The sequence below is a fragment of the Blennius ocellaris genome (genome assembly GCF_963422515.1).
Source record: "Blennius ocellaris genome assembly, chromosome: 11".
Taxonomy (NCBI): Eukaryota; Metazoa; Chordata; class Actinopteri; order Blenniiformes; family Blenniidae; genus Blennius; species Blennius ocellaris.
In genome coordinates, this window is record NC_137660.1 from 5,962,815 (window position 1) to 5,990,527 (window position 27,713).

At 42.9% G+C, this 27,713-nt stretch overlaps 1 protein-coding gene across 1 annotated transcript in view; it reads left to right on the forward strand.

Moving 5' to 3' along the window:
* LOC308136972 (NT-3 growth factor receptor-like) overlaps nucleotides 1-27,713 on the forward strand; it is a gene marked incomplete at both ends in the record, with an annotated part of 65,789 nt that overhangs the window by 26,981 nt on the left and 11,095 nt on the right. Inside the window, 8 exons of the mRNA XM_080505528.1 lie at nucleotides 8,763-8,917; nucleotides 11,596-11,738; nucleotides 12,075-12,219; nucleotides 14,351-14,463; nucleotides 14,686-14,869; nucleotides 15,690-15,719; nucleotides 16,341-16,387; nucleotides 16,935-17,037. Of these exons, the coding sequence (XP_080361654.1) occupies nucleotides 8,763-8,917; nucleotides 11,596-11,738; nucleotides 12,075-12,219; nucleotides 14,351-14,463; nucleotides 14,686-14,869; nucleotides 15,690-15,719; nucleotides 16,341-16,387; nucleotides 16,935-17,037 (920 nt within the window). The remainder of the gene's footprint in view (nucleotides 1-8,762; nucleotides 8,918-11,595; nucleotides 11,739-12,074; nucleotides 12,220-14,350; nucleotides 14,464-14,685; nucleotides 14,870-15,689; nucleotides 15,720-16,340; nucleotides 16,388-16,934; nucleotides 17,038-27,713) is intronic.

Genomic DNA, 27,713 nt, shown 5'->3' on the forward strand with positions numbered 1-27,713 from the left:
GCACCGTAATAAACAGACACTCAAAATGCAATGATAGTTTCTCGTTTCCACTTGAAAACCTTGTAAATGTGGCTTCAGAATCATTGCAGGCTTAAGGCTGTGTTTGATACACAGAGCACAGTCGGGAATGAGATCATCTGTTCAGGGGGCAGCCAATTAAAAACATATTCCAAGCCTGACTTTGTGTCACTGGTGGTTGATGTATGTTCTACCTGAAGGCAAGTAGAGCAGCAGGCCATGGCAGAGGTGACGAGGGTCTAAAAGTTAGATGGCCCCCACTGTGATTTCACCACACTTCCACCTGTGCATTCTGCTTTCTCTCATTATTTGTTTATCTACAACCCAACAATAAATTATGAATTCTGAGCCACAACAAACTCAAAATATTTAGGTTCGCAGGCCAAGAAATCAGATTAGATGTTATGATTTCCACATGGCTAACATGGTAATCCAATAAAAACATCCCAGCAGGGACGTCACTGAAAACACCCAAAATACTCACATTGGGCAGGGTGGCCATTCATTTCTGTTCACTATGACTTTGAGTCAAGAAGGCAATCAGTCACTGTTTTCTGACGAAGCAACAGTACAAGCAGATTTCTTTTTGCTAAACAAAGTGTTAACAGAGACATCAAACAGTGAAAGACGAAGGCTTTGGGGTCCCGAGTGTCCCCAGAAAACCTTTCTCACTGAGAGGCGTGGTGAAGTGGCTGAGGGAGGTGCAGGAGCAGGAGGAATTGAGGATACTGATGGATGGGAAGTGAGGTCACTAACTGGTGAGAAAACAGACTTGATGGAGCCTGGCTGCTGGCAGATATCCTGCAGCCCACCATTTTGTCTTCTTTCTTCATGCTGCTGCTCTTGTTGTCTGGTTGTGGAGTGCAGCGCAGTAAAGATAAGTGTGAGCTAGTTAGCCCTATGGATGCAACGGAACCCGCGTATGGGGCCCGATAGGGCACAGAGTGATCATACTCATCAAGCTCTCCTATACAACCTTGCAAGTATACGTGACTTCATCCGTCCACAGCAGGTAGACAAGAGAGATTGAGAAATGCCCACGAATAATTAAGAATGGCAAATGTAAAGAGAACCCATCACACAGTGAGCTCGGACCCTTGGTCTACAGTACGCATAGCGCTGTGCTTAGATAAACACTAGGCACTGCCCTAAACCTACTGTTGACACAGCCTTGAAGCCTTCACGACTTGTGGAGGTGCACGTAGCATTGTGCTGACTCTGCGTGGAGGTGGTTTGTAGCCTTTGCCTATTGTTCGTGTATGGAGTATAAATCATGCTTATCAGCAAGTAGCTAAAGGTTAATACCTGTGCATGTACTCATCCTTTATCTAAGTGGTATCCCTGATAGCTCATGCTGACATGGCCGACACGGGACTCCCATGTTGAATACATAGTCAGGACTTGTTGTGGCAGGAGTATCCATCATTGTGGTTTAAGGGAAGGTCAGTGCACAGTGAGGTAATCTGTGACAGGGTCTTTCTTTAGCCCTCTCAAACAAAAAACCACAATAAACGTAGTCACAGGTCGTCGGCATTAGACTGGGAACTACGAGTCGACTTTGGTAGGCAGCTCAAGTTCCAAGAGCACATAGCAGTAATTTCCTTGAGACCAGATGTGGTGATGACATCTGCCTCCTCTAGACAAGTCCTCCGACTGGAATTAGCCGTCCCCTGGGAGGACCACATGGAAGACGCCAATGAGCGCAAACGGCTCAAATACCACAAGTTCACCGAGGAATGCCGAAGGAGAGGCTTGAAAGCCCGCTGCAAGCCAATAGACGTGGGATGTCGAGGCTTTGGATCCTGCTCCCTCTGCAAAACCTACTCCATGCTTGGCATCACAGGAGTGAAGAAGAGAACCATCACATCCAGCATAGAGGCTGCAGAGAGGACCTCTTGGTGGATCTGGATCAAAAGGTCCGCTAAGTGGGCCAATGCTGTTCGGACACAAGTTGGAGTCTGATCAGCTCTGGCTGGGTCGCCTGAAGGAGGGTGTCTGATGTTGAGGCACCCGAAACACCCAATGATTTCAGGAAACATCACTGACGATGTGTCCCAGAGCATCCACGGATGTATCAGTAGAACTGATCTGGCAGTGTTTCCCTCAGTGCTGCTGAACTGTACTTTACCCCTGTATATCTACACACAATCGTACCTGCAAACCTCTTATCTGTGGAATAAAACAGATAGTCATTTTTTTATATAAATGGTTAGAACATGTTAAATTGAACACGGGGAACACATAAACGTTTAAGAATATCTATCAGGACTAAAATGCTCAGGATATGCAGAAAGCAGATTCTTGGGCTCCATTTACACGACAACGTTTCAAGTGAATATGCATTGTTTTTATTTGTTCTTTTTAGAAATGTTTACAGGCTTAGTTTTAACATTTACATTGCAGTGTTCTGTAAACAGATGTCCAGATGTGTGATTCTCCACCAGCCCAGACTTGATTTAACGTCAAGTGTCATGGATATAGAGCCCTTTGGAGATGTTCCGTGCCTTCCGATGAATAACATCTCTGGTTTTGATCATTCTGCCTTTATGTTTCTCTGTCAGTAATCATTCCCTCTCCTATCTATGTCTGCAACCCGCTTCTCAGCTGCATCACCATCAGATTAAAATTTCCCTCATAACTCCTCCAGTGCAGCTGATTAATTTGACCTACTTTTGAGCCACTCTTCTCCAGGTGATACCATTTGGTGGAATGAAAATTGTATCAGATGATGTTTATTGACATTTAAAAGACAAGACAAAGAACAGATAGCTACTTTTCCTTAGAGCTCACATGATAATGATCATGCCAGATTGATGGTATTTCCATCAGGCACACAAACTGTATATCCGTTGTGCCGTTACACTTTGGATGAATGTTTATTCAGTAACGATGCTTGGAGCCATGAAATATGTCACTTTTTTGACTCCCATGGTGGAACGATCCGACATGAAAATCACATTGTTTTCAGTGTTTCTGCCATTTCCATGTGGACGGACTTCGTTTTTCAGAAGGTTACTTTGTAAACGTGAAATCCTTTTGAAACAAAAATGGAAAACAATGCTTTGAACGAGGCCTGATATGGTTCTTGACCATCTTCTCCTACAACCTTACTAAAACGGAGAGGTTACTTGACCTACTTTAATGAGAGAAACCATCTGTACCACAAGCTAATTCACAACACTTCCGTGGTCAGGTAGATTCAGAGATTAAGTAGATTGTTGTTGGAGAAGTAAACATTTTATTTTCTGCTTGTCGTCAGATAAACTGAGATCCACCTGGAGGTGAAAACAGCTCCCGGTGTGGCTGAGCCTACACACAGACAGGTGTACTGTTTTATGAATCACCAGTTTGAGAGCGACACTTTAGTTCTATTCATATGTGAAGATCTGAGCTGTCATTTTTAATGACTCTCCACTTTTTCCACCCCCGTGCAGTGACTCATTTTATGCAACACTCCCCGATGGATTTGGATTGTCACTTCCACTCAGAAAATAATTGGCGTTAATGCTCATTGACTGTAAACGTATGCGTCACTGTTCCTCTTGCTCTTTGGAGTAGGGATCTTATTTCTTATGAGCTATTTCTTGACCAGTTTTAGTTCCAGATGTTTTGTCATGCAGAAATTGCAAAGTGTAAGTGATGGTGGCTCCATGCTACCAGGACAAATTTGCATTTTGTAGCTGTTAAGCGTGTTTTGTCTTAGATTCATGATTAGACTCAATGGCACAACACCCATGTGTCACATGACAGTTGGAAACAACACACTAATATAAAATATACAGAGCTATAGGCACTACAATATTCTGTTTGACAACTCAGAGTGACAGATTGCAATATCCCTGAGAAATCAATACAATTATGAATAGGAATATTGCATACCATCCCTCATTTTGAGCCTCCCATCTGGTTCGTGGTTGTTGGTCAGGGTTCCCCAATTGCAGACTTTGGGGTCCGGTGTCCTGCTCGTTTTCACTCTCTCCCAGTTTCAGCACACCTCAGTCTGATGTTGACGGCATCGTCAAGCTCGTAAACAAGCCAAGTAACGAGGCCCTTATTGTATTCAAATGTGTTGCAACTGGGAGAAACCTAAAACATGCAGGACACCGGACCTTCAGGCTCAGAATTGGGGACGCCTGCTGTAGGTGTTGTGTTGGCAGATGGTAAATGCCCTAAAGCAGGGGTGGCCAACCCTGGTCCTCGAGAGCCGCAGTCCTGCACGTTTTAGATGTCTCCTCACATCAATACAGCTGACAGCAATTAGTGGCTCCTTGTCAAGCTTTCTGCAGAGCCTCATCATGACAACAGGTGTGTTTGAGCAGGGAAACATCTAAAACATGCAGGACTGCGGCTCTCGAGGACCAGGGTTGGCCACCCATACCCTAAAGCCTCTGTGTCACTACATTGTCTTTAAAATGTAGAGGTGAGGAAAAGGTCAAATGAGGGATCAGGCCACGGCAACATAGCTCCACTTCATGTTCCACCAATCAGAACCCTTACCTTAACTTGACTAATCAAGTTAAGGCCAGGTTCTCCACCCGGCTCAGCACTACCTCTCCGCACTGCTCAGAATTCAGGGGCGACAGATGAACTCACCTGCTAGGAAACTAATGCATGGAAACCTTTTTCAGATTCAAATTCAGATTCAGACACCTTTATTTATCCCACAAGGGGTAATTCATGTGTACTTCCAAGTTGTATATTCGCATGCATGCATTGGTCATCACTCATTCAATCCGTCGGAAATTTGTAACTGACATAGGGAAATGTCAGAACATAAGAAATCAATAAAACCAGAAAGATCAGTATTTAACAAGACAGCACAACACAAGACAGTGAAATGGTAAGAACAGTAATAAAAGCTGATAAATAAGACAAAGGTAATATCATTCAAGATATTTATGGTAATTGAATTAAAAAAATTTTAAATGTAGTCTGTGTTTAAAAGCTTTATGGCAGAGGGAATGAAGGGCTATGAGTACCTGTTGGTTTTTCTTTGGGGCACATAATAAAGTCTGCCTGAAGGTATGAGGGAATATTCCTCAGACAGAACATGGTCTGGTTGGCTGCTGATCCATTTTGCTTTCTTAAATACTTGTTGCTCCCAGATTGAGCCCAGGTCCCTCTGAGGTGTTCCAATAATTTTGAAGCAGAGTTTGACAATATTATTCAAGCCATTTTTGTCTTTCACAGACAATTAAAGAATGGTAAAAATGTAGTAAAATTATATGGCAGACTGTGAGAAAGTGACAGCCCTTTCTCATGTTGGACACGGCTCACCTCACGCACTTCCTGGTCCTCGGCGGAGCACGCGCCGCTGAAGGAGCTGTATTTCAGACCCGCATGCAGCGCAGGCAGGCCAAGCTAGTGGGTGCGGTGGAGGAAGAGCAACAGGGTCATCAGACAGATGGTGTTTGGGGTGATGTGCCAGATGACATTGAGCCGTTGCAGAGGGGAGATGCTACATTGAAGGGAGCATATGAAAGAGTCACCCATATTGAGGATGTCCCAACTGGGGTCAATAATACCTTGTCGGGAGAAAGCTTTTTTGTGAGGAAGGGTCTGCTTTACCATCAGCCAGCCGAGGGCAGGGCAGAGCAGCTGGTTGTTCCACGGCAGCTCAGGGAAAAGGTGCTAGTATTAGGCCATGAGATCCCGTGGTCAGGGCATCTGAGCAATTCCAAGACCTATGAGAGGATAGCAGCCAGGTTTTTTTGGCCAGGTCTCTATAGGGAGATGCAGGAGTTTTGCAAAAGTTGCCCCAAGTGCCAGCTGACCAGCAGGAAGACTAGCCCTTATCCCCTTCAGCCACTGCCCATTATTGAGACCCCCTTCTCTCGTATTGCGATGGACTTGGTAGGGCCCCTGGAAAGATCCCGGAATGGATATAAATATATTTTGGTGATATGTGACTATGCCACGCGCTACCCAGAAGCTTTTCCCCTGCGTAAGATCTCTGCTCGTCCCATAGCCCAGACCCTGTTGCAGTTGTTTTCCAGGGTAGGGATTCCAGAAGAAATCTTGACTGGTCAGGGTACTGCTTTCCTGTCCAAAACCCTGAAACAGATATATAGATGGTTAGGCATCAAGGGCATCCGAACCACTCCTTACCACCCCCAGACCGACGGCCTTGTTGAACGATACAACCAAACATTAAAGAGCATGTTAAGGAAGTTTGTGGCAGCTAACGGAAAGGATTGGGACTGCTGGCTGCCTTACCTGCTCTTTGCTTACCGAGAGGTTCCTCAGGCTTCCACTGGCTTCTCACCATTTGAATTGCTTTATGGAAGACAGGTGAGGGGTCCTCTGGATGTGCTGAGAGAGTCCTGGGAGGGACCAAAGACACCCAAGACCCGGAGTATCCTGGCCCATGTCCTCAAGATGTGGGACAAAATGGAGGAAATGACTGAGCTGGTGCAGGCAAACCTGGAGCATGCCCAGTCACGCCAAAAGACCTGGTATGATAAGACCGCCAGGCAGCGCAACCTCCAACCCGGGCAGAGAGTCCTACTTCTGCTGCCCACCTCTGAAAACAAGCTTCTGACCAGGTGGCAGGGACCGTACGAGGTGGTGCGGAAGATGGGTCCAGCTACCTATGAGGTGCACATGCCAGGGAGGAGGGAACCACGACAGACCTTCCACGTGAACCTCATGAAGGAGTGGCACGACAGGCAACCAGGTCTACAGCTCCGTGTGCAGGCGGTACTTGACTGCCCAAGGCCCCAAACCCAGAAGGATGTTCGGTCTTTCCTGGGCCTGGTGGGTGGGTATCGTCGATTTGTGCCAAACTTTGCTCGGAGAGCAGCCCCCTTGTCTGACCTGACTCGGAAGTCAGGCACCTCCCGGATCCAGTGGGGAGAGGAGCAGGAATTGGCGTTCCAAGACCTGAAGGAGGCTCTTTGCAAAGACCCGGTGCTGCAGAGCCCTGACTTCGAACAGCCCTTCACTGTCCAGACTGATGCCTCTGGGGTTGGTCTTGGGGCAGTGCTCCTCCGGGGAAAGGGGGAGGACCAGAAACCGGTGGCATACATCAGCCGGAAATTATTTCCGAGAGAGACTCGGTATGCTGCGGTACCACTTTACAGTGCAGTACAGAGCTGGCAAACAGAACACTGTTGCAGACTTTTTGTCTCGCCACCCTGTTTGCGAGACCGCAGAAGGGGTGGGAAATGTGAGAAAGTGACAGCCCTTTCTCATGTTGAACACAGCTCACCTCACGCACTTCCTGGTCCTCGGCGGAGCACGCGCCACTGAAGGAGCTGTATTTCAGTGGGCAGACGGCAGGTGGAACAGTCCACTGGGTGTAGGGGTGCACTGTTTGTATTTTTGGATAGAAATATGTATAGTGGGGACCGGGTGATGTATCACGGTAATATAATGTATATATTTTATATATAATTATGCTTGTTTGATGTATGTGTACTTTATTCATGTATTTCTTTGGTTGGATTAATTTAGGATCAGTTAAACACCCCTTAGACGGTTTTGTCAGCCCAGAACGTTCTGATTGGCTAAACTCAGGGCGGGGCTGGGCCTATTTAAAGAGGCAGTGTCAAGGGGACTGAGAGACTGAGAGCATGTGAGTCTGTGTCTGCTGGCCTGTTGTGAGGCAGCAAGTAAAAGAGTCATGTGAACATTTGTAAAATGAAAAGTCAAAATAAATGTAAGTTTATTTTTGAAACACCGTCAACCCTCTCATCCTTGCCGCATCCTCTCTCCCAACACCCGCCGACCACATCCCGAGTCGGGGTGTCCGCCTTGGAACCTCACACAGACATTAAAAGGATTTAGTTTCCTCATTAAAAGGACTCTTTGGACCCCGTTTGGCAATCAGCTCAGTGTTTAATTTGAATTTGGGTTGTGAGTTGTGTTTTTGATGGTGAAGTCCCGGAGTCACTCAACATGCAAACGGTTTGCTTTTGTTGCATTTTGAGTGACTCCAGGTCATTTTCAGTGCTCAGAGTCACTGAAAATGCAACTTTTTGATGGAACTTGAAAACACTCTGGCTCTGTTTCTGGGTGACAGGGGTGAAAACTATAATTTCTTTTAACTCTCAGCATTGCCTGAGTAATTAGTTCTTCTACACGTACATCAATAGTAATGGCCCCGAGTCCATATTGTCCTGGGACTTGATAGTTTTATAGTTGGGAGTCAATGTGATAACAATCAATCCTCATCATCTGCAAATACGAATGTCTCACCATTGTTCATGCTTATAGCGTATTATTTTTGCGAATAAACCCACGCATCAAAACTCGACTCACGACACAGAGAGACAAACTGTTGAATGACAAGACGGGAGGATGGCACAGATGTCCAAACAGGGAGTTTGAAAACATCGAGCAACAACTGGAAACAATCAAGGAGTAATTAAAGAGCGATAAGAAGGGATGAAATGTTAAAATGGAGTAAAATAGAAAATCCCAAAATGTACTTTCAAAGCTACTGTGGGATTGCATGTAAAGCCAGTCTATGTCTTCCAAGCATTAAATTGTCAAATCTTTACAATCTTAAAATGACTTGGGTTTGAGTGCGTAATTGCAAACCGTGTGTTTACATGCAGTCCAGGACTGCAGCCTGCGTTTGGGTCATAGTATTTTCAACCCACATCAGACCCACGGCTGATGTGCTTTTGTTAGTTTTGATATGGCAGACATGTTTATGTTTACCTGGCATTCAGTTTACAGGTCAATATGTCATACATAACACCTGCTCATGGAGTCACAACTCATGTTTCTCTTTCCAGGCATTTAGAGGAGGTGGTGTTTAAATGTGGCTGTGAGATTCGCTGGCTGCAACTATGGCAACAGAGAGGAGAAGTGGGGCTCAGCAACCAGCAGCTGTACTGTACCGACGGCATCAATGAGATACTGCTGCAGGATATGAACATCAGCAACTGTGGTAAGATAATAAAAAAATAAAACCCCAAAAAACCATTACAGGTGTTTACATGACAGGGCCAGGGATTGCTGATATTGATAATGTCTTGTAAACAAAAAAAACCAAAACATTTTGGCTTCACATGTGAGCCAGATATTGACGATATTGACACTGGACTACAAATAAATGACGTACTGACCAGGTAATTACAAATTAATGTGAAGATATATCAAGGAACGCATGCAAACGAGTCACTGTTTCACTTTGATGTGTGTGGATATATCTGTATGTATGTATAGTGAATGGCATGCACTGATGCACCTTTTTAGCTAACTTGCTGATACCTGGTACTGATATATGTACTTATTAAATACCATGAAGCCTATTTCATACTTCATACACAAATGATATGTGAAGGCTATGCTTTGCCGTGAACAATCAGCTTCACCAGCTTTAAGGCTGTTTTATGCTTGACGCGTCCGCGAGCGCCGCATGGCTTCGTGCGGCCAAATTACGTCATTTCAGCCGCCACGCCCCTCCATGTAGCCCTGTTAACACAGACGTCACCGCTCCGTACACCTCCAGATTTTTCTGACTACATGGACGGAGGTGTGCAGAAAAAAAGGTGGGAGCTGAAGAGGAGGAAGACTGAAGACTTGGTTCTAAAGACACAAAAAGCATAAAGATGCACATCCACACTAGAAACACAAGATTTCATTCATAAAGTCAATTTGTTTCAGTGTCAGACTTCAACAGAGGGAACATTTAACTTGAAATGATAGTAAGTGAGGAGAAGTCTACTTCTTCTGCTGTAATTTAATACTATGGTGGAAGTGCGTTTGCAATGCTCTGTCCCCTGCAGGTTGGGAGCGGGAGCCGCTTGTAGCATAAATGGCACGCACGTTCTCTCATGCTGATTCCCCACGTCTAAGTTCCGCACGTCATGCCCGTGCGTCAAGCATAAAACAGCCTTACAGCTTCACCAGCTTTACAGCGTCTCTACAGATTGCTCTCCACATACCATAGACCGAGGGACCAAGATATTTTGACAGACTGTGGTTTAAAGTCTGCCTTGCTTTAGTCATTCTGATTTACAGTAAAGAATCTCCAAACCACGGACATTGCAAGTGCTCCGTTGCCTACCTGTGGGTAACGTTGCTGATGCATGACATAATGTAGTCAGGTTGTATCGGAAAACTACTCTGTGTCGTACTCGACCTGATCCTGGCGTTTATATCCTTATGTGTGATACATGTACATTGAACAATGTATAAGTGTAAATGAATGTACACTGAACAGCAATTTAGATGCAACACTTTTGTTTTTGCTCCCATTTTTCATGAGCCGAACTCAAAGATCTAGGACTTTTTCTAGGCATGTAAACGGTCAATTTCTCTAAAATATTGTTGACAGATTTGTCTAAATCTGTGTTCGTGAGAACTTCTCCTTATGAAAAATAAGAGTAAAGACAAAGGTGTTGTGTTTATATTTTTGTTCAGTATATATTGGCCTTCTGCCCTGAGATGTCTTGTGGGATGTACTTATGGAATATTTGAGCTTTATGCTTCCATTGTGAGAGATGAATCCGTGTACTCAGTTGAAATAGTTCAAGGTCTGCATTGGAATCCACCAAGGTTGTACCTTGTGTTTGTGATTTTCACAGACAGAGTTTAAAAACACAACAGAAGCCAGGAATGAACCGTGTGTGTGTGTGTGTGTGTGTGTGTGTGTGTGTGTGTGTGTGTGTGTGTGTGTGTGTGTGTGTGGGGGGAGTCTCTGTTTTTTATGCATGGTGTTGTCCTCGTGGCAGTGTCACCTGAGGGCCCCCAGCGTTCACTGGAAGGGTTGCTGCAGTAATGCAACTGAGCTATAAAGCAAAGCTCTCTGTTTAACAGCCAGTCTACATCCTCTCAGTCACCTATGGTCATGAACTTTGGGTCAAAACTGAAAACAACGAGATCGCAGGTACAAGGGCCCGAATGGGTTTTATCCAATGGGTTGCGGCGTCACTCTTCGTGATAGACTGAGGAGTTCATCCATCCGGGAGAGACTCAAAGTGGAGCCGCCACTCCTCCATATTGAGAGAGACGAGTTGAGGTGGTTCATCTGGTTCGGATGCCCCCCTGTGGAGGTTTACCAGGTACGTCTGACTGGCAGACGTCCTCGAGGTCGGCCTGGCACTCGCTCGAAAGACTATGTCTCTTGTTTGAGCTTTGAGTCCCCCCTCAGAAGAACTGGAGGAAGTTGTGTCGGACAGAGGCTTCTTTACTCTCCATACTAGGGGTGTCAAACTCAGATCTTGGCTAGCAGGAGCCCTGCATGTTTTCCATGTCTCCCTTCCTTAACACACCTGAACGTCCCGATGGTTCATCACCACCTTCAGCACAAAGCCAGGCAATGAGCCACTGATTGGAATCAGCCGTGTTGAAGCAGGGAGACATGGAAAACCTGCAGGGCCCTTCAGGATCTGAGTTTGACACCCCTGCTCTATACTGCCACCATGACCCCATGAGGACTAAGAGGGAATCGAGATGGATGGATGTACTGTATGGAGTTATGCAGTAGTAGTCAAGAGATAAAAAGAGGTATAAATCAAAAATAGAACATTTATATGTCTTCCTACTTCCTAAGGGTAAAGCAGCTAGCGTAGTTAGCATACATGCCTCCATGGAGTTGACTCTTGTATCATTCTCTCACAGACTTGCCAGAGATCAGCGTCAGCCACAGCAACCTGACGGTGGTGGAAGGCGATCGAGTAACAGCAGTCTGCAATGGCTCTGGATCCCCGCTGCCCGAGGTGGACTGGCTGGTCAGCGGCATGCGCTCCATCACGGCACAAGACGTAAAGAGTTACACACACACACACACACACGCACACGCACACGCACACGCACACGCACACACACACACTCACAATCACACCTGCAAGCAACTAAATGACATAAAGTATTCTTCTACATGAGAGACTTGAGGAGACTCTGATCCAAAAACTGCTGTAAGACACCTCGGGGTGATATTATTGATTATATTTTATGCGGTTGAGTTTAGTTTTAGAGGAGAATCAAGACAGAAAACCTGTTTTCTTGGTGACATATTTTGTGTTAATGAGCAGTTAAATAGGGCGACTGACCCCTGCCATGTGCCCACCATCTGTCTCACATTTATGCCGTCTTTCCAGTCCAGAGTCTATGAAAACACCTCGATCCACTCCATCAACATCACCCTGGCAAATGTCAGCAGAGGGGACAACAACTTCCTGCTAACCTGCACTGCTAACAACATAGTGGGGATAACCAACGCTTCTGTTCAGCTTACTGTTCACTGTAAGTATACACACACACACACACACACACACACACAGACTTAGGTTGTTGGGTTGTACTATGAATATTCCCAAAACATTTATTTAATAAGTGTTGAACGCAAAGTATTGAAATCGGGCCAGGCCACAAGTTGGTGCTGTTTTGTTGTTTTTGTAATGAAGCCACACAAATGCATGAACAACTTCGATATAATCAACTAGAAAACTACCAAGATGAACATGAACTCTGAGTCACGTCATTGTGGAGGTCGCCGCATTTGTTATTGTTCATCCACTCATGCATGTGCAGAAGAACTATTTACCGCGGCCGTGGTGCGCATGTGTAGTAGCAGCGTATCGTCCTTCGAGAAGGAGACGGGCCCCAAGCGTTTCCAGAAAGAGCTCAGACAGTTACACTGAGACACTGGCAGGAGGAAATAACCAGCCCTCTCCTGGGTGTTTAAACACCCTGTGTGTTGTTGGAGCTCTAATTCAAGTGGGCTTGATCATTGATTAGAATTACTATGAGTAATTAATACATGTATTTTATTTTTTTTCTTTAATTTGATACTTCTTGGGGCACCGCGCTGGATCAGGTATCAATAACCAGGCTGTTTTCAGACGACACAGATCTGATTACTGTTATCATAAATTAATGCACAATTAAATACAGAATATGAGGAGACACATTCCGTCTGTGGCGCTTCCATGAGCGGTTTGTCAGCAGCAGTTCAGTGGTGTAAGACGATCACACTGCTGCAAACCACAAATAGTGTTTGCATGCTCACAGTGTTTAACGTTCATTTAACAGAAACACAATATGAGCAACACACACAAATCGATGGAGTAATACTGTGAGTACACAATTCAGGGAAAAATGCCTGGAGATGCTTCTAATTTAGGGCTGTTTCCTTTTTTGTTTGTATGGAGAGCCAACTTTTAGCAACAGGATAATTCATAGTGTTTTACAGCAATAGACACAGATGCTAAATAATAAGAAATGAGCATCTCCTAGGGGTTAGGGTTAAAGATGCAAAGATGTTTCTTCACTGAATCTTTAAACGTTACATGCAGAAGCATCAGATGCAGGTTTTGGGTCGAGATGCAAGTTTATCTTTAAAAACTCACATGAACTCACTGGTCTCTGCATGAGGTTGGAATGGGGCTCCGATGTTTTTAACATACTATTGTGATTTTTTTTTTAACAACTCTTGGTTGACACAGGTCTTTGTCAATAAACTGCAGTATTAACTGAGTTCATTAGATTGCATGAATTGAGGCTGACGTCGATGTGTGACCTTGTACTAGTGGCTGAGAGGCATTCACTCATTTCAAGTCAGCTGTAGAGCGTTCTGTCTTGCTGGAGAGAACACAATGCCCGCATGACGAAAGTAAGACAGGCTGTAAATTATGTTTTGCCAATATATCAAGAAGATGTGAAAGATACTCCGTGCAACACCGGCAACTTCATCACCAGAGACATTTGGACCAGTAGAGTTAGCCCCATGTTACTCAGTAGTTTAACTGCTCAGCACAAAACTCTGAGCGATGCTACATGCTACATGCTAAATAGTTTTGGTTCTGACAGACCGGTGATGCTACATGCTAAACAAGAATAAAGAATGACTGATGACACTCATTAACAACAAGCTCTGTCCTTCAGTCTAAAGTCTATAGTACGCAGTGCGTAGATGGACACTGCACCCTGCCCTCTACGTACTTTAGACTGTCAGGATGTTGGAGATGTGCTTTGCATCGATGCAGAGGCTGTGCAAAGATGATTCACGGCAATGCATTTGCTTATCGTTTGTGTGTACAGTATGAATTAATGTCATTTTACAAGGTCTATTATTGGATACTTGGTATTGGCAACGTTAGTACTTGTACTCGTCCTTTAAAAAAAGTGGTATTGGTGCATGTAGTTAGCTGTACATCTTTAAGGAAACTTGCCTCAGGTGCTGGCAGATTTTTCATGTTCGTAGGGTATTTAATTGTGGTGTGACATATCTTCTAAACAATGACGAAGTGTGTATATTTGCATGCAGTAAAAAGCCATACAACATGAGTGTAATGAGACACAGTGGACACAGGGTTTTGTTTTGAATCCAAAGGGAATAGAGGTGACCTAGTTTCTGCTCTGCTTGGCCCCTCAGATCCTCCCGTCATTGTGAAGCTGAGCGAGCCGGAACGCCGTCATGACACGTGCATTGAATTTACTGTCCGTGGTTCACCACACCCGACCATCAGATGGTTCTACAAAGACAAGGTATGTTTGAAAGCGTTCTGATCGATCTCACACATAAACAAACAAAGAAAAAAAAAAGGTAGAAGTGAAACCAATCGGCACAAGCCTGTTCTCCTCTCTTCGAACAGCTTGATAACATAATTATCTTATCACTTTTTGCAGGGGAAATCTGGATTTTGAATTCGCTCAATGATTCACACCGTCACCATTTGTTTTGTTGCTCTTCTTTCACTTCCCATTTAGGAGCTTTTCCACACTGATTATGTGCGTCCTGATATGGCCACGTACCAAGACGATATCGAGGGCTGCCTCACCTTTAAAAACCCAACACACCATAACAACGGAAACTACACTTTAGAAGCCACCAACTACCTGGGTGTGGTCACCAGCACTGTGTATGGACACTTTCTTGACAAGCCCTTTGATGGTAAGCCACTGCAAATATGATGTTTTTGTTATTAGATGTGCTTTCCCACATAGTGAGTCAACATCCAGAAAAAGAAAAAAAATGCACAAATTAGACCTGCGTTGGAGAAGTTATGAAAAGAGTATTTTGTAGACATGGTTGATGGTAAAAAAAAACCCAACCTTATAAGCAGATAAACCGCTTCCACCAGTTCAGCATTGTGTTGGTGCAAATCTGAAACTGTGACTGACTCTGTCAGTCACAGTTTCACTTGAAACTGTTTGTTTCAAGTGAAAACCCATTGTTTTTGCTTTTTCATTTGAGAAAAGTTTCATGTTTCCATGGTAACATTTAAAAAAAATGATGTTTTCAGTTGCTCAGAGCACCGTTGTTGTGTAAAACGTAAAGCATTTGAAATAGCAGCCATTCATTCACATTTAAGAGCAATTTGAAATATAATTTAGAAAGGCATGAATTAGTTGATAAGATGTTTGTTATATAAATTGGGATCAAATTAGAAATTGGAGACATGGCAGGTTTGTTTGAAATGCCAGTTGCAGTGGACGAATAGCTTTAGAGTTGCTCTATAATGGCATCTACATCTTCTTCACTTCTGTCAGTCTGCTTTCATTACACATATACAAATCGAATTTTGATAAGCAAACAATGTACACAAATGAGTACATTGTTTGCTGTACAAAGTACGTCAATTGGATATACGAAAAAGAATCCAAGTTACACGAGGACCCAAAAGCTGGCAGTTATCTTTTGGGCTGTTCAACCTGGCTGTCCTTTCACCTCTCCATACAGTGTACCTTACAGGACCTTTTCTCTCTTCCAGCAGACTATTCCAGTCCAGATTATGATTACGGTAAGTACTTTTTGTCTATCTCATTATGATTTCGGATTGTTGAAAACAAGTTGTTTTAAATCCTCAGATGTTTGGAATTGAATGATTCACATAGGTTTTATACACTCTTGATGAATAAATTCATCACGCTCCATGATAATGTTAATTGCTAAAGATCACTGACCTGAAAGCCACAAAGCTTCACCCCGTTTGACTGCATGACTTCAGAGTTAACGTGTACAATGTGTTTTTTGCCCTGGTGTATGACTCAGTCTCTTAATCGTGTATTTATATGAAGAAGAAAACAGCTACTATTGGTAGTTATGTATTGTGTGAATACAGATAATTAAATCATGGGTGACGCATAAAGCCACAGGCAGTGTGGCTGCCTCAGAGGCTGAACTGTTTTCCATCACAGAGAGGAAATTAATTTCCGACTGCGTGATGTCGAAGTGGCTGCTAAAAGTAAGGACAGTGGGTCTGATCTCCCAAAGGATTGTGCAAATAACTGACAAGTGTTAGCGATACCAAAACACAACACACACTATCCGTTTGACATGTAGCCTTCGTGAATATGAAAGATGTGTTTTGCTACATGTGAAAGCTTGTGTCTTAGTGAAGCTTCTTGTATTTTTTCTCCAGTAACCACGACCGCAGAGACTCTGAAACCCGGGGAAGACACATTTGGAGTGAGTGATTTTATAAAGATATAGTGACTATCGACCCAAAGTGCAGGCAACATGTAAATAATAAAGGAAAAAAGACACATAAATTGGTAAAAAGTGCACAATAGGACCGGGATGTTTCATGTGTAGATTAGATTCCTCTTTAGCCTGTGTGTACATGCTTCTGACCTTGGTATTATCTGTAAGGAAGTGTGGGCAGTAGGTTAGAAGTGGAAATGAAGAAACGGTAAAATTAGAACCTGTAGATAAAGCAGTTTAAAGCTGCAGTTCCCATAATTCATTCTGGAGAAGATTCCTTTGCTTCACTCAAAACACTGTGGATTCTCATCAGCAGGGAAGGTGCAAGAGAATTAAGACTTCTCAAAGCATGAAATCAAACCCAAAATCTGACCTTTGTATGAGTAGCAAGTTACAATAAGAGAAATGATATTCATACTTTGCCTCAATTGTTTGGTTTGTTAAAAAAAAAAAAAATCTTTAAGATGCAAACACAGAACTTTAAAAGAGTCGCTTAAATAACCCCACCCCACCCCCACACTTCCTTTTCCAGGTGTCCACAGCAGTGGGACTGGCAGGGTTTGCGTGTGTGATGCTGGTGGTTCTGTCCCTCATCATCAACAAGTATGGACGACGATCCAAGTTCGGCATGAAAGGTAAGAAGACTTTGCATGAAGCTGTGACGACTGGTGCTACAAATGTGGTAAATGGCATTTTTGTAGATAAAGCGCAATACAGGCCCAAATATGCATCTTTTCCATATATAAATTGCTGCTTTTCAAACTTTGTCACTGCCTTCAGGCTGCCCTGGTTGTTCATCCTTACATCCAGTGGAGGGCAGTTCATGTTGTCGGTTTCATGTCGGACATTAATAAAGTGTGAAAGCCTGAAAAATGACCGACCATGGCCTGATTTGTATTTGAAACTTGTAGGAATGCACTGATACCAATACCAGTGTCGATTGCCAGGTCCAATGATGCAGCAGCAGGTAGACAAGAGAGCACGAGCGAAGTTAGCGGTTTGGAGATGTTTTGAAAATAATGAGAATGACAAAAGGAAGACCACCTAATCTATATTCTAAAACATAAAGAGGTGGCAGAGAAAGAGTCACACTTTAATCATTCTTTTTCTTCAAACCGCTGACATCACTCATGCTCATGCTCATTCTTTGAGTTGTATCGGGGTTCTTTTTCCAAGTACGAGTACTCCGTGCAGTATCGGACCCGATACTGATGTTGGTGTCGTTGTTTCTTTAATTAGCATATTTATTGTCCACATTTTTAAAAACTAAATCTGGATTTTATCTCAGAATTTCAAACTAAAGTAAGTCCGAGAGCTTTTTTTTTTTTGCTTCATGGGAGAGACATTTCCCATACTTTCAAGACCACGAGTGTCCAGAATAATACATCACTTTGGTCATTTTCCATTATTGTGCAGAATTGGAGTCACTTTTACCAGTTCAAGCCTGAAAATTTAATGTTACCATCTGTTATACGAAGTAATACTGAAAACGGTGTAAATGTGACCACCAGTTCAAAATAAGTGAAAGCCTGTAGAAGAATCCTTTTCAATCTACATCACAATGTAATGCTAAACGGTTTAGATATTTTTCATTTGATCTGATGACAGAAAGCTCCTGTGGCACACTTTATTACTACAGAGTCACTCGTGTCTTCACCCATTCAGGAAGTGTTTGTGGGTTCATGTGTGTGTGAAACTTCAAGTCTTCTTCGGGGACCCGTCACACAGAAATGGATATCAAATTGCAACCATACGATTGTGAGATGAACCTACTGAGCCGCAGTTCTTTTCCACGTCAATTCTGTTTATAAAATTGTGACTGAGCGTCTCTGCTGAATTATACTCTGTGGGTTTTTTGCCGCCTCTTTGCTGTTAAAAGCTTTCATTGCACGTGAAAGCGCGAAACTTTAGCAAATGGGCTTGAAAAAAAACCCCCCACAACATAATCATACTACACTCACACACTCATAACTCAATAGACATGCAGACTCTATGTCTTAAGGGCACATGCACAGAAACACCATATCAACCATCTGTTGATTTCATCCATCTGCTCATTCAGTGCCGCCTTGCAGCAAACCTACTTTCATGCCTGCAGCGTGACTACACACACACACACACACACACACACACACACACACACACACACACACACACACACACACACACACACACACACACACACACACACACACACACACACACACACACACACACACACACACACACACTCACTGGCTGGAGGGTGTTTGACGTGTGGTGCACACAGATGAAGTGCCCTGATACTGAGTCTCAGCCGCTCCAAATGGATGCTCCTTAAAGAAGTCAGCGCCGAGTAAAAACAGTGGTGATTCCATTTGGTCGGCATAAATCTTGCTCTTCGTACACTCTGCTGTTCTGCTCGAGGAGGAAATGACATGCCTCTTTTCTTTTTAGAGGGAATATTGTCGTCTTTATCACACAGCCATCTTCTTTGGGACGTAATAGTCCCTAAAAGCCCCGAGGGGACGGGCAGATGTATGTCTGTTAGTCTGCCAGTGTCTGTCTCGTTCTGTCTCGCTGTGTCTTTGACTCTGTGTGGGCACAATACACACACACACACACACACACACACACACACACACACACACACACACACACACACACACACACACACACACACACACACAATTTGGAGCTCAACTCAACATTCATAATTAGGAATGGAACAATACCACTTTTCTAAAGGATGAGTAAAATTACAAATAGTAACTTTCAGCTTCGTGCTGATACCAAGTACCGATATGAGCAGGCTACTTATTTAATGCCATTAAGCAAACAATATGCAAAACCATTGCGTTGCTGCAAAGCCCCTCCGCACAGCTTCTACGCCGGCGCTACGCACCCCTCCAACGGCCTCCCGGTCTACAATGTGCATTGACGTCATCTATTGACGTCATCCAGACACTTTTCCAATCCAATACTTTAATTTTCTTGCTATCGCGATATGTAATGAGGATTTATGGTAAACAAAATCCCATGGTCTTTTTCTTTGTTTCTTTGTCAAACAGATGTGTATTAAACACTGCTGGATTCATTACAGTGAGGGAACAAAGCTGTGATGCTTCCACTCTTCAGATGTTTATATTATACATATTAGAAGTAAACTTTTAGCTCTGCTGCTACATGGTTCATGGAATGTCGCAGATGGGCATTAATTTATTGCAGCCGTCACAAAAACAAAACAAAAAAATGGAGCTAATCATGCTTAATTTGTCAATCGTAGACCAACTAAGAACATCTACCCTGATTTCAGACATCTGGGCTTGCAGGGATTAAGTATATAATTGGTTTGGGTTTGAGCTTTCAAAGTGGGTGCGTGAACTCACATTTTCACAAATGTCAAGTTCAGATTTGCTGCATCCAAACCATCCTGCTGAAGATGGAGGAACTCATTTTGTGTCTACAGCAAGGGTTCACAAAGCTAACATGGTTTTCTGCTTTGTGCAACAAATACCAGTATCGGGTCCGATTCTTCACGGAGTACTCATGCTCATGAAAGATCCCTGATACAACCCACCGAGTGTTACGTGAGGTCGTAAGTCAGTGACGCCACCTGCAAGTCTGCAAGACAGAACAAGCGAGGTCCGCCATTTGTAGAGCCTTTAATATTAATGTCAATGACAAAAGTAACACTGTATATTGTCTTCTGTCAAAATATCTAGAGGCGGTGGAAGCTTGTTTGTAAAATACTACCAACTTCATTACCAGAATTTAGCCTGATGTTGCTAATTTGCTTCACTGCTCAGTAAATACAGTAGCGCCTAGCCGTGCTACATGCTAAAGAGTTTCGAGGCTCACACACCAGCGATGCTACATGCTTAACATCATTAAAGTATGACTGATACCCTCATGGCTACAAATACCACTCGGGTGGAGTATGTACGTGGGTTTCCTCCTGGGTGTATCCTGCCCTCACCCTTTATATGTCGGACTAGCTTCAGAGCCCCGCGACTCTGAACAGGATAAGCCGTATTAAAGATGGATGATACATTCATTAACATGTGGAGCGTGGGGCGGCACACAGCGAGCTGCTCTCTCCGTCTACACTCTACATGACGCACTGTGCTATATGTACTGTAGCATCCTGGAGCCTTCAAGGCTGTTCCAGGTGGACATAATGTCCACACAGAGGCTGTACGGAGGTGATTTGGCATGTCATTTCTGTATGGAGTATAAATTAGGCTTTATGGTATTTAATAAGTACTCGTATCGGTATTCGGTATCAGCAAGCAGCTAAAGGTTAGTAGGCCTACTCGTACTTGTAGTCATCCTATAGAAATGTGGTATGAAATCAGTGCAGCCCTGGTAATCACCCATCCGTCTTCGGTTATGCTTCGTAGAAATCAGTGTTGCACAGTGGTCAAACAATCCAAAACGAGTCCAGCTGGACTGGTCACGATGTGAATTCTACTTTCAGCACTTCATCCTGTTGAAACATTCAAGACCCAAACAATCTGCAACAGCATATCAATCAGCCCGTTGCTATGACAACTGACTCCCATAAGGCCCTGGGCGTTTTGTTCACTGTTCTGCCAAGAGTTCAGACTTTTATTAACCACTTTAATTATTTGTCAAAAAGAAAAGAGACTGCTTTCATTCCGAAAGGGAAGGTCAGTATGTCGGTTCTCAGATCAAAGTAAACAAAAGACGAGGCATGGGGCAAAGCCGCTGATATATAGAACCTGCTGTGTCCCTGTTTAGCAGGTTAAAAACTCAGTTTTGTCTCACATCTCACTGCAACTTCAGCCCCAACTTCAATTGTCCGGAGTATGAATATGCATAGAGATTATGATATGTATCAATAGCAGAAAGTACAATAGCACAGCATATTGAAAAGGTATTGTTATTGTGATATCGACATGTCCAATATACATATTATTTTAAAAAAAGCTGACCTGCCATGAATTCTTTCCTGCACTGTGCATTCATTCAAAATGACAGAATGTTAGTCAATAAAGAAAAGTGCACATACTTTTAATATATCTGAATTTATTCCAAGATTAACTTTGAAACATTTAGAAATGAGGGCTCCAATTACTTCATCTCTGGTGGCCACATTGCATTGAAATCAGAAGCATACAAAACTGCTCTGCTTCTGAGGCGCTGGTAATGGGACACAGATACAAAGGGTGCAGTCATGGATGGTGTAAATTAGGGACTATGGGGATTATCAACTTCATACTATTAAATTTAAGTGCTTTACATTTATCTGAAATCTTGCCATTATCACAGGACTCCACATTATTGCATCTTGCATGTTCTCCTGATATCCTGCCTTGGATAATCCACCACACTGAGATTGAGACAGAAGCTTTCTCCCAGATCATCGTCCCTTCTCTATGAAGAACCTGTTTGCCCCTGCTTTAAAACAACTTGATGACACTCTTATGAAACATCTGAGCATTTGAGTAAAATTCATTTTCAGTCTTTTTAAGACTTTAGGCTTCATACATGTGCATCTTTCTTTGAAGTGAAACAACAAGCATGTGAGAATAATTGTACTTCTTTAAAAAGTGCATAATATTAGTTCAAGTGTAAATAGCCTGCGAAGTCTATTATTATAACCTCACAAGAACTTGCAAGTACATTTTTGATCATTGAACCTTTCTGTGCAGTTTGCATGTCCCCCCTGTTTCCTCCCACCTTTCAATAGCATACATATAAGGTTATTCGGTGACTTTAAGTTGTATGTGTGTGTGTGTGTGTGAGAGAATGTGAACGTGTTTGCCTCCGATGTATCCTGTTTTGCACATAGCCAGCTGGCATCGGCTCCAGTAGCCCGCAACCGTAAATTGGAAAAAGCAGTGTGAATGACAGGATGGATGATCTGCATGAAACCATTATCAACCAGTGGTGTGCAGTCAGGAGCAGCAGGGCTAGCACTGTTAGCACTGCTCGCCCTATCAAAAATTATTATTATTATTATTTTTTTTATATAATTAAAAAGTTATTCTGAAATCTGTGTCTGGAATCAATTAGTGACTTAAACAACTTTATACAGAAGGCAACTGGTTCTATTTTGTGGAGCCCAAATCTCCTATGTCCTCTAAACCCATCACAGCTCTTTTCCTCTGCTGGGGGGGGGGGGGGGGGGCAGCAGTAACCTTATTGCTACCCTCTGATGGAAGCTGGACCCTGCTGTTGGGTTAAAATGTTTAGTGACAGTATCATCAGCCAATCAGATGTTGATGTGTTATTGACGGACCGCAGCAGGGTTTCGAGCGCTGGTCTTGGTGTCGTCATTGAATGGGCAGGTGGTGATGACGCACTGTTATTATCTGCTAATCTGGAGTGATGGCGGCTAATTTAACAGCGAGATCGGATGATACGATAGCGGACCTGCTTCGGGGCCTTTTTCAATTGTGAGTAGAAGAAGACCAACACCAGAAATGGATGAGCTAACTCAGACCAACAAAGGCTTTGTGCAGCATTTTACAGCGGGATGATTTAATCTACAAGTGATGGTGAGAGCTAGTTTTTTGTTGTTGTTTTGTTTTACTTTCTCTGGATTAGATTGGCGCTGCTGTGGGCATTTGGTGCTGTTTTTGATTGTTAAGTAGTGTTTCCCTTACAATTGTGCACACAGACAGACAGGCATGCATGCATGACAGTAGTACGCTACTATCAACACACACAAATTCAGGAAGAGGAAAACTATAATAACTTTTTTTCATTTCTAGATTTCTGGCACCCCGCAGAGCCCTTGAAAGGCTTTTTTTTAATGCCTCTGTCTGTAAGTTTGTGTGGATTAAAGGCAGCAAACAATCAATGTGATTTAAGATCAGGGTTTGTTTCTTCTTAAATGCTTCTTGTCTGTAATCTTTCTAAAAACTAACAGATGCTACAGTTTTGTTCCATTAAGTTTGCACTGAGTCTATATACATACTGTATATAACAATTAGGTTTTAATGTGAGAGCAGAAGTGGGAATACTTTACCGCATTGAAGTTGATGGAGAATAAATAGATACCTGACACAGCAGTGCAGCTCTTACCAACACAGGAGAGTTTAAAGCAAATGTGATCATCTGCAATAGTGCACTCATGGCATTGAGTCAAAAGATACTATCAGAGTCACTTATGGATTAGATAAAATCATTGTATTTTTCATTTTTAAGAAATTGTACAAAATAAAAGGATTATCTTTAAAGAGAAGCGCAAGGTTTTTCACGAGTACTGACTCGTATTAATAACTGACAAAAACACCAGTAGACTTGCTTCCAAAATTAATAGCCGAAGCGGTGCACTGGTTTTATGTCACTTGATTAATAATCCTGTCAATGTTTGCAGACACAAGCGTTTCCTCCTTTGTACGCGTTATTTTATGAGCATGGTCATTGAGCTCGGGAGCTGCTCGGAAAAAAAAAATGTAGTGTTGGAAGTTTTTCTCACAAGCAACCGGAATGATTTAGGCTGTCCTCAATTCAATACAATTAAAATTCAATTGAACTTGAATTCTATAGTGCCCATTATAATGCAATTATTTCTAGGCACTTTTACATAGTAAAACCAACAATTCCACATGAGAAAGAAAAAGAGACAGATGAAATGGAAAAAACCCCTCCCTTTTAACAGAAAGAAACCTGCAGAACCAGGCTGTGGCGAGGAGACTTTCTGAAGAACCAGGCTCAGAGATGTAGATTTTCTGCTGTCTCAGTTAGATTTAAGAGATAGAGGACAGATAGAGATGGAACAGCGACAGACAACAATAAGCAAACAGACTTAAATCCAATCACTGGAAATGCTTTGATCATGACAGCTTTACACACAGGAAGAAAGAAAAAATAATTTACATTGGTCTGAAAATGTGTTTCCACTGTTACAGACGAGGTAGAAAATGTTAAAGAAGCACTGACTGAGCAGCAGAAACACTCTGAAGTCTCTTTTTCTGTCATTTGACTCGTGTAAAAAAAACCTTCTGAATTCAAACGTGTGTCAGTGTTCACATGGCGACTGAGGAACATTGCCCTCTGGAAACTCTTCAAAAAGTGACATTTTCAGGGACTCGTAAAACTGTTTTCATGTAAATGAACAGACGAAAGCGTCACTTCAGGAAAGGTTATTGAGTAAACACAGCTTAGAAGTGTCAACATGAACTTATAGGCGAGCCCGAGTACACGGTGAGCATTGGTTATACTGTGAGAGGACGACATGAATGTAGATGACACAGTTTGTGTTGAACTCATCTTTCTACTGACTTTTCTTCCAGCTTTGAGCTCTTTCTGCTGTCTTCCATACACCAGCTACATCATTACAACAGGTGCTTCTATAGAAAGTGTATTTCTATATACCAGCTGGGGGAGAGGAGAATTTAATCAATATTTTGCACAAATTTGTTGTAGCGATTCTCCTGATCAACCTGACTTTGGTGGTTTTGAGAAAGTTCTCCTGGAGCAGATAAAATGTCCCGGCCCATGGCACCTATGCTATATACAGTAAATCCTACCTCTTTTAAGTATAGTTTTGAGACGCCACCTTGGAGCAGTTTCGTTCCAGAGCAGGCGTTTAGGCACAGTGAGGTACTGCAGTATCTTAGGGATGCACTGATACCACTTCTTTAAAGGACGAGTACAAGCACGAGTACAAACTTTTAGGTGCTTGCAGATACTGAGTGCCGATGCGAGTACTAGTTAAATGCCACAAGGCCTAATTTATACTTATATGTTCATTTTAAGCAACACAAATAGCTGTGTGAGGTTCTACCACACCTCAGCAAAGGGATTCTGTCAAACAAAGCTGGTTGGTTTTGTGAAGGTGGTTTATATTCAGCTTGAAGTATCAGATTGAGTGTCAACAGTAATATTACAAGAAACACTAATGCATTTCTGCCGTCATTTATCTCAGTATTTCTACAAAATGATCCTCACAGTCAAAGCAAAAAGCCATTTTTTCATATTAAGGCATTACATCAAAATCGGGTATGTTCATGCTGCCTTTTCAATTTAGCCTGACATGAATTATTAGCAAAGACTGAGTGTCTGGCGCGGCCTCCAGTCCGGACTTTATCATTTATCTCTGCTATTTGTGCTCTCGGTTGCCAGAGTCTGACGCTTTCTTGTTGGGAGACGGGAACAAAAGGTGTTTTACGGGGGAATCACAATTCTGCTTTTTATTCACATTTCTCCCATTTATGAGTTTAGTCTTTTGTATTAGGTTAAAACAACTCAATGACTATGTAATCCTGTTATTTGAATGGAAAAAAAACAAGTTACAGGCAGACTTGAGACACATATTTTCAATCGACCAAACCAAAGAGCGAAAACAAGAAATAATAATAATAATAATAATACAATGGGGTCATGTCCTTTCGTGCTCGTTCCCTAATGATAATAATTCCTTGCATTCCAATAGGGCGTCGCCCAACTCTACTGGGGCTCGGACTCTAATTATAATACTGTTACACCACAGGATTCATAAATGACTTCACTTAACTCATGACATACTTCTCTATTCACTTTCTTGTGCAGAAGAAAGGGGTGACTGCTTAGTTGGGAGAGCAGTCGTCTCCCAATTGGATGGTTTGCAGGTTCGAGTCCCATATTTGCCTACCCACATGCCGAAGTGTCCTTGGGCAAGACACCGAAGCCCGAATTGCCTGGGTGAATGCAGTGTGAGAGTGAGTAGTCGATGGCGGTTGGAGGGGCCGATGGGGCAATTTGGCAGCCTGGCTTCTATCAGTCTGCTCCAGGGCAGCTCTGGCTACATACATCGCTCACCACCATTGAGTATGCAATGTAAAACGTCTTTGAGCATCCTGAAAAGCGCTATATCAAACCCATGCATTATTATTATTATTATTACTATTATTACTATTATTATTATTATTGTTGTTGTTGTTTTTATTTTTTATTTTATTATGAATGCAAAACTGTGCATGAGGCATTCTTACATTTGGAGAGCAGTCACATATAACAGCAGTTTTACACCAATTCATTGTGTGTTGTAAGCAAGAATGGGAGCAGAGAAAAAAGAGTGAGAGCTCCCTCTGGTGAGATCCAGTGGCAGCTACTGTATTTGTCAAGGAAGGAGTCTGGTCAAGTGCTGCCTGTGAGCACATGGTTAAACTCAAGACCGGTTTTTAAGGCCTTGGTCTAGTTTCGGTCTCGACTCCTTAAACTTTACTGCTATTGGAATGCTCTAGTCTTTGACCCTCAAGGTCTTGGTATTGTCTTGATCTATGTATTTATTTGGCCTCTTAAAAGTCTTGGTCTTATCTTGGTCTCGTCTTGGTCTCAGCCGCTTCATGTCTTGGTGTTGTCTTGTCTCTGATCACGATTTAGGTAGTCTTGACTACAACACAATGTGAGCAGTGTTTCCTCTCAGAGCGACTCGCCACTGCGAAATGAATGTGGAGGAAACACTGGTGAATGTGTACGTGCATAGGAAATAGTATGCGACCTGGCATGTCCAGACAGTCCATGTGGCCCTGATGACCCACAGAAGCTCCACAAACCCAACAAGACGAAGAAAAAACTGTTTAAAATAGGAGGTACACTATATTATCTATAATATATATTATCCATGAATAATGTGTTTCTTGGAGATGAAAACACCATGAACAGCCTCCATGACTTCCATTGCACCAGATAAAGAAAAGAAAAGATTCCATCATGAAAAGGCAGGATAGTTCTGCTGTGCTGTCCATTATTCTTCCTGGATCTGATTTGTGTTTTATGGCAGTTGGCTTAATTTTTACTGTTTCCACTGGGTTCAGTTTGGCCAGAAAAGAACTGTTTACAATACCTGATGAAACAGTGCTATTCCAACAAAGACTGCTGCTTTTTGTAAACTCTGTTATTCTTTGAGAGTCATCAAGCAGCTGTGTTGGACGGCACCACCCAGACAGTGTCATTCTCTCTGGTTTGTTATTTTGTCTTGTCTGTCGACTTGGCGTTATTTTGCTGTCAACCCTTGTGACATCCTCTAACACCCCCAACGGTTAGAGAGGGAGAGATTGAGCTCATTGCTGCTCGATCCTCTTGGATCAGACAAAGCTCCGCCTGCCTCAGTCATTCAGCATCACAGATGCAGAGCTGCACAGTGACGAGATGGATAGCATAGTGAAGGAGTGGGCAGGTGCAGCGAAAATTGGGAGAGTGTGTGCAGGCGATTAGAGAAAAATTGAGCACTGAGCCAAAAACTGTTAAATAGGCCATGGGAGTCTGCTGAGAGTTCAGGTTTCTCAGCTCCAGGGACACCAGCAAGCTTTAAAGATGAAGAAATTAAAATCCATCATTTAGCAACACCTCATGGAGGCCCACACGGGATGTT